Raw genomic sequence first — 8,092 nt, 5'->3', positions numbered from 1 at the left:
CTCTCTGTCTGTCTGGCAAGTGCACGTGCCCTATAGCAAAAACCTCTAAAAAAAAAAAAAAAGAATTTCATGCCCAATCCTCTACCCGCACGATCGATTGCTAATTGTACTAGGCCACTTTGTCATCAGCACAGCCCGAGCACACGTCGGGAAGGCACGCAGAGGTGGAAGTAGCGTATAACACACACGCACAGCCCTGTCTTACCAAGGACGTCCCGGTGGTGACATCTGGTCTCTCTTTAGTCCCTGTAAGAAAATAAAGATGTCCATAATGTAGGCAGCAGAAACAGAACGGATGCAGCAGGTGAAAGAGTAAAGGCATGGCCAGAAGGGGCATAGGGGTAAAAGTGCTGGACTCCCAGATGACTGACTGCGGTTCGAGTCCTGGAGCTGGTGGCTTGAAACTCATGATGTGTGTGTGGGTGCGTGCTTGCGTACACGCTTGTCCAAATTCCCAAGTGCACTTTTCTTTTTAAAAAAGTTTTTTAGAGAGAGATTTTTGCTATAGGGTGTATGCACTTACCAGAGAGACAGAGAGACAGAAAGTGAGAAATCACCCCCCAGGGGGGATGGCCACGTTGCAATCCCTTCTCCTCCATTCTCCTCTCGGGATCTTGGGCACGCACGCACACGCGCCTGGCGTGAGTTTAAGCCATGAGTCTGGGACTCAAACCAAGAGACAGAGAGAGAGAGAGAGAGAGAGAGAGAGACAGAGAGAGAGCACTCCCCTAAGAATTGTGGTCACGTGTCAATCCCTTCTCCTCTAACTGTCCACGCCATCAGAACTTTGGGCACACATGCACGCTCATCTGCCATGGTTTTCAAGCCATCAGGGCCAACACTCAAACCACAGTTGGCCTCATGGGATCCAGCGCCCTTAACCCCTAGGCTATGGGGGTGGCCTATTTTTAAATTGTGCATGGCGGTGTTTCCAAGCTAGGGCGGACAGGCTAAGCAAGCTTAGACCAGGCTCTGGAAATCACCAACCACCCACCTCTCAGTGGTCTTGGATCTCCTTTATCTCCCCAACGCGCAAATAAGACCTTGGCTTAGATATCCCATTATCGGCCTATCGACTGGACCCACCAAAGGAGACCATCATTAGCTTGGGTCTTCTTCCTGAAGTTCCATGAGCGAAGCCCACACCGCCGGGAAGAAGAGTGAGCTATGTCAACACCCCTGGATGGGGCTTGTCCCAAACCATTGTTCAGCTCTCTTGGCCACTCGGCGGAGAGGAGGAGAAGGATGTATTCTGCGTCATGAGCGTGTTGAAGACCTTCTTCCCCTCCCCGCAGCCTGTTCATGACTCCCGCCTTCTAAAATCTCCCGCACGGAATTCATGAACCAAACCTGCTTCTGTTATCAGCTGGGTTTATTGACGCCCAGTCCCATCCGTTAGAAAGTCCTGCTCATTGGCACATCATGGTAGATCCTGAGCCAGCCAACGCGTTGTCAGATGTTCACGCTCAACCATTCGGTCACTACGTCTATGAGAAGTGTAATTGTACGCAGTTCTTTGGCATTCTTACAATCTGTAGGTTCTTCTCCATCATCTGGTGCCTGTGATCCTCTGTGGGCTGTCTTGGTAACATTGGCACTGATGCAGGGTTTAGACGGAAACGTGTGATGAAGGCATATTACAGACACGGGTCGTCGGAAAGGCTGCGACTTGTATTTCTATGCAAAAGGGTGCCATGACTTTTTCGGCCACCTGACGGCATGGGCTGGGGAGGTGAGGTCGCATTTCTGATGTCACCTTTGTTGTAAAACTGGGCAAATGGGCTTTTGTGTATTCTAGTGACCTTATCTACGAAGTCAGATGACTGCCCTGGAGATAACTTGCAAGTCCTTTGACCTGAACTATTCATTCCTAAAATAAAGCTTTCTAATTCCTGCTGGGTACATGTTTAAGAATGATAGGGACCAGTAGTTAACGGGACCAGCAGTTGGCGTAATGGCTATGTCACTGGACTCCCATGTAGTTGACTGCAGTTCAAGTCCCGGACCCGGTGGCTTAAAACTCACGCTGGGTGTGTGTGCATGTGTGCCCAAGATCCCGAGAGGAGAATAGAGGAGAAGGGATTGCGGCATGACCATCCCCCCTGGGGGGTGATTTCTCACTTTCTGTCTGTCTCTCTCTGTCTGTCTGGTGAGCACATGCACCCTATACCAAAACCCTTTCCAAAAGAAAAGAAAAAAGAAATGATCTATTTGGGCTTACTTATAATCATTTATTTGATTCTTTTCTTGTTTTTTTTTTTTGAGATTTTGCTATAGGGAGCATGCACTCACAAGAGAGACAGAGACAGAGAGAAAGAGATAGAAAGGGAGAAATCACCCCCCTGCCCCGGGGGTGGGGGATGGCCATGTCACAGTCCCTTCTCCTCCATCCTCCTCTTGGGATCTCGGGCACGCACATACATGTGTAGGGCATGAGTTTAAGCCACCGGCAGACTACGTGGGAGTCCAGCGATGTAACCATTATGCCCTCTGCTGGCCACTGGATTTCAGTCTTTTACAATTAAGCACTGCTACCGTCCGTGACCTGTGGCTTTGTTAAGTCCAAGCTTCTTACGTGGTTAAGACAGTAAAGATGAGTACAGCCATGAGGGCACTAGTTGTTGGCAAAGGTGCTATTTCTCTCCCGGGAAGACACAGGTGTACCGAAAACGATCCTTCCTATTTCCGCGGCATCTCTGTTTGGTGTTTAAACGTGTTTGATGAACACCTTGCTATGTGTCTTTGACTTTATGGCAACTACATGGGAGGCCAGCAACTAACCACTATGCCATCTGCTGGTCCCAGCACTTAGCCACTCTTTACCCGTGTTTAAGGGTGGCTTTGTAGACTACGGATTGCAGATCGTATTCTATAGAGCCTGGGATCCCTTCATCATTTGACAAGCAGCCTGGTCTTACCATGATGGAGCAGAGATGGTCTCAGCAGCTGGGTATGAAGATGAGAAAACCATGTCACTTCTCTGACAGTGACTTAGAACCTCAGGACACTGGCTACCTGATTTTTCTTCTATCTCTGTTTTTCTTAAAAGAATTTTTATTTTTGGAGAAGTTTTTACTATAGGGCACGTGCGCTTGCCAGAAAGACAGAGAGACAGAAAGTGAGAAATCACCCCCCAGGGGGGATGGCCATGCCACAATCTCTTCTCCTCCATTCTGCTCTCGGGATCTTGGGCACGCACGCACACGTGCCCGGCGTGAGTTTAAGCCGCCGGATCCAGGACTCAAACCACGGTTGACTACATGGGAGTCCAGTGACATAGCCATTACACTAACTACTGGTCCCACTTTTTTTCTAAAAAAAATAATTATTTAATTTAATTTTATTTATGTATTCATTTATTTAAATTTGACCAGAGAGAGACACATAGAGAAAGAGGGAGAGGGAATGTGAGAAAGCTAGCCTCCAGGTCCAGGACTTGAACTGTGGTCAGCCATGTGAGAATCCAGTGCCTTAATCACCATACCACCAGCTGGTCCCCCGCCCCTTTTTTTTTTAAGGAATTTCACCATAGGGCATGTGTATTCTCCAGAGAGAGTTTACAAAGAGACAGAGAGAAGGAAAGTGAGAAGTCACGCCCTGGGGCCATGGTCACGGTGCAATCCATTTTCCTCCATTCTCTTCTTGGGATTTTGGGCATGCACACACACCTGGTGTGAGTTTCAAGCCACCAGGTCCAAGACTGTGCCTTGTGGGAGTGAGCGCCCCAACCCTATGCCCCTTACCCGACCTGTTTAACAGGTTGAAGGTCTAGATGACTGACCTGTCTCAAAGCCACTTCAAGGAGGGCGGCCAGAAAGCCCTGGCCTTAGCTCCCCCAGGAACTAAGGCTGTAAGTCTCCTATCCTCCCGCCACAGGGAGCTTGTGTAAGCATTTTCATTTATATGTGAGAGGGTCTTACAGACCCCATACCACTGTGGGAAGTGGTCTTCAATGGTGTTAAATTCACTAGCATGACAATGAAATTCTAAAAAGTTGCACAAAGACTTTAGTAACCTGTTGGCTAAATTACTTAATATAGAATGGACATCTTCCTTTATTAAATGTGGCTGTGCATTATTTTGAATGGCTTCATAGCATCTGTTTAGGCAGATAAGATGTAAGTTACTTAAGAAAGAAAAAAACTATGCAAGAATTTTAAAAGGTTTCGCACCTAAATCAACACATACGTTTTAAATTTTTAAAATTGTTATTATTTTTTAATTGGTTATAGGGTACATGCCCTTGAAAGAGAGAGGGAAAGTGAAAAATCACCTCCCAGAGGGGTTGGCTAGGCCACAAACCCTCCTCCTCCATTCTCTTCCTGGGATTTTGGACAGGGATGCACACATGGCTGGCGGGGTTTGCAAGCTGCTGTGTTCTGGAGTTGAACTACCCTGTGAGCCGCGTAGAATCCAGCTGCCTTAACCACCATGCCACAAGCTGGCCCAGTAAAGTCAAGCTCACAAATCCTTTAAAGCCCTTTTTGTATAGATAAACATTCATGAATTATATAGAATGATATACATGCATAATATAAAATAAATAGGAATTAACCCTCATGAAAATAAGTATGTGTGTGTGTGTGTATACATGTTGTATACATGTTTATATATATATGCATATGCACACATATATATAGTTGTAGTCAAAGTCATAATGCATTTTTACATAGAAAAACAGAACATGTAGTGTGGTAGTTAAGACCCTGGACTTCCCCAAGACAGACTGCAGTTCGAATCTCGGACCTAGCAGCTTGCTTTCTCACTTTCCCTCTCTCTCTCTGTCTCTCTGGTCAAATAAAAATAAATAATAACACATAAAAATTAAGTACATAAATAACTCTTTAAAAAAATAGGGAAAAAAAAGGGACCAGTAGTTAGCGTAATGGCTATGTCACTGGACTCCCACGTAGTCAACCGTGGTTCTCGTCCCAGACCCGGTGACTTAAATTCACGTTGGGCACGTGTGCGTGCGTGCCCAAGATCCCAAGAGGAGAACGGAGGAGAAGGGATTGCGGCATGGCCATGCCCCCTGGGGGGTGATTTCTCGCTTTCTGTCTCTCTGTCTCTATCTGTCTTCTGTCTGCCTGGCGAGGGCACGCCCCCTGTAGAAAAAACGTCTCAAAAAAAAAAAAAAAAGTAGAAAAAAAAAACCATGTCATGACATTTTGACAGTCCAGTTTATATAATTTTTTTTCCCTGCCCAAACTTATTATGGGTTTCTGAGATTTGGGGAAATGAAACCGGCTTTGCTACAGTGGGCAGGCTGGAGGAGGGGGCTTCCAGAACTAGGTAGAGAAATGGAATGAAAGCTGAGTTTACTTGGCTATGCACTGTCTGAAATGCACCTCTTGTCTCTGAATCTATGTGCAGCCCTCTGGACCGCGCGGAGAGTCAGAGGGGAGGTTTATGTGGGCTCTGCAGCCCCTCCTTCACGGACGCACCCTGCTCGGCCACACAAAAGGCTGCTTCCATTCCAAAGAATCCAGCCTTTGAAGCCCTAGAACGCTGCCTGCCTCCGTGAGATTAGCAGGTCCTGGCTGCAGATAAGACGCGCCCAGACCAGGACCCACAGCCACAGGAAAGAGTCTGGGCGTCTGACCCGGAACCCACCCCGTGTTCCCTTTCCAGCAAGAGGAACTGCAGCTCCTTCTCCCTCCCGGCGTCTCCCCCAAAACCCAGCTCAGGTTTGCACCTCCAGGAGCCCTCACCGTCCAGGTCACGTGTGCAGCTCCCAGCTCTCTAAGAATGCACCCTGCTGGAGGCACCCTGCTGGAGGCCCCTCTCCTCCTCCTGGTTCCTTTTTCTTGTGCATTGATTGCATTTACAAATCTCCACCTACAACCGCTGGATGCTATTTTCAGTTAGTATGATTTTCCAATTTCGTTTCTTTTTCTTTTCCTCCATGCAATTACTGTCTATCTTAGCGACATTGAAAAGAAAACATCCCAGCTTGCGACCCCCTTCAAAGAAATCAGCATACACATTACTTTTTACATTTTTTTTTTTTAAAGGAGATTGCTTCTAAAACCTGGCCCTGCAAGAGCGAGCGTCCAGAAAGGCTGAGGGGAGTGTGGAGACGCGCATGCATGCATACCTGAGCTGGAGCGCTGCCAGGAAGTTCAGATGGAGCCTTGCGGTGTCATTACCCCCGCAGGGGACGCCTTGTCCTTGCTGAAACAGAGAGGGTCAGCCGGGGCGTCGGTCGGAGTGGTCTCCTCAGCCACGCATGTGCACAGCTGACCTCTTCTTACAAGCGACCACAGGTACTCCACAGGCAGCAGGGGAGGCCGCCCCAGACCGGATCAGAGAAGGCTCCGGGTGTCCACCGTCTGCTCTGCTCTGCCCTGCTCAGGGTCTCTCAGAACTCTGCGCTATTTGCACAGCCAACACTGGCAGGAAGAGCCCAGGCGCTGGCTGAGAACAGGGACTCTTTCATCGGCAAAGACGGGAAACGCTCTGGGTCTCTGATCTAGCCCACAGGCGAGCCTTGGCTGGCTTTCCCTCTCCAAAAAAGGAAAGCTGTTGTTTGGAAAAGTGCTTGAACTGTGTGTTACTGCAAATTTCTTTCTTTCTTTTCTTTAAACGGCTTTGCCATTAGGTAGGTGCGCTCACTGGAGAGAGACAGAGACAAGCCGAGAGATGGAAAGTGAGAAATCACTCCTAAAAGCCATGTTACAATACTTTCTCCTCCATTCTCCTCCTGGGATTTTGGACACACACACACACACACACACACACACACACATATGGCTGGCATGTCTTTTTTTCTTTTCTTCTTTTTCTCTTCTTTCTTTTCTTTTCTTCTTTTCTCTTCTCTTCTTTCTCTTCTCTTCTCTTTTCTTTTCTTTTAGAGAGATTTTTGCTATAGGGCGTGTGTGCTCAGGTGGAGACACAGAGAGAGACAGAAAGAAAGAAATCACCCCCAGGGGGGATGGCCACGCCACAATCCCTTCTCCTCCATTCTCCTCTTGAGATCTTGGGTACACACACACATGTACCCGCTGTAAGTTTAAGCTCCCAGGTTTGGGATTCAAGCTGTGGCCGACTATGTGAGAGTCCAGGAACGTAACCCTTACACCACCTGCTGGTCCCGTGCCCGGTGTGATTTTAAAAATTTTGCCAGAGGGTGCAGGTGCTTGCAACAGAGAGACAAGGAGACAGAGAGAGAGGGAAAGCGAGAAAGCACGCCCATGGAGAATGATCCCGCTGCAATCGCTCCTCCTCCACGTCTTCCTCCTTTCAGGATTTCCGGCACACAGGCACACGCACCTGGAATGTTTCCCAAACCACTGGGTCGAGGGAGCAAGTCCCGCAGTTGGCCGTGTGGGATCCAGTCGCCCTCACCATTACGCTGTGCCTCTGCGTGGCCCAACGCCCACTAGGAGTTTTGATCTGAGACACCAGCTTGCCAAATAACCCTTGTAAAAACCCAGCCTGGAGCAGAGACAGCCCCTATGATTAAACGAAAAAAAGTTAGTACAAAGGGGTCTTCAAAGAGCTCATGCAAATGCATGTTATGAAAAAGTTATGCAAAGTTTTTGTTTCTTTATTTGTTTGTTTTTTTGGGTTTTTTTTGCACCAAAACAGACTTCTGCGTTCACAAATGAAAAAGAACTTACTGTCCTATGCCAACTCTGTGACATTATTTTGCCCGTGAAGGAGGGCAGTCAGGACTCATGCAGCGTTTTTTTTATTTTTAAAATTGTACTTGTTTATTTTTCCATGAGTAAGCGCGAGAGGCAGACAGGGAGAGACAGCGCAGCCCAGAGGTGCTGAGGTTCTGACTCATGCCCAGCCTCAGGCTGCCCTGGGTCATGGACACACACATGCCCAGCACACGCACGGAAATCCCCAGACACAAACCCGGCCACGTGCGTGACGCTCACAGAGTCCTGAGCTCTGTCCAGCCCCCAAGTCATCACTTGTATTTGTAAGATTTTAGCATTGAGATCATAAACCCAGCCTGCATGTAATTCGGTCCTCGGGGCGACCTGAAGTTCAGCCCGGTTTCCTCTGTTCTCTGATAAGGCACAGTGAGGCCACCACAAGATTATGAGGGGCCTTCAACAAGGTCTTGGTGATTAAGGCA

The 8,092-nt window shown here is 48.1% G+C and overlaps 1 protein-coding gene across 2 annotated transcripts in view; it reads right to left on the bottom strand.

The window, feature by feature from the left end:
- ARSL (arylsulfatase L) overlaps positions 1 to 6,421 on the bottom strand; it is a 20,092-nt gene extending 13,671 nt beyond the window's left edge. Inside the window, exons 1-2 of one of the 2 annotated variants that reach the window (XM_006168710.3) lie at positions 6,098 to 6,421; positions 206 to 246 (exon numbers count right to left, since the gene is read on the bottom strand). In XM_006168710.3, the coding sequence (XP_006168772.1) occupies positions 206 to 228 (23 nt within the window). In that variant the 5' untranslated portion in view covers positions 229 to 246; positions 6,098 to 6,421. The remainder of the gene's footprint in view (positions 1 to 205; positions 247 to 6,097) is intronic. The other variant, XM_006168707.3, reaches the window with a different exon arrangement.
- Positions 6,422 to 8,092: the final 1,671 nt, after the last annotated feature.

Source organism: Tupaia chinensis, unplaced genomic scaffold (assembly GCF_000334495.1).
Source record: "Tupaia chinensis unplaced genomic scaffold, TupChi_1.0 Scaffold146027_1, whole genome shotgun sequence".
NCBI classification, from domain to species: Eukaryota; Metazoa; Chordata; class Mammalia; order Scandentia; family Tupaiidae; genus Tupaia; species Tupaia belangeri.
Note: the sequence above shows the minus strand (reverse complement) of the source record. Positions and strands in the feature narration are given on the sequence as shown.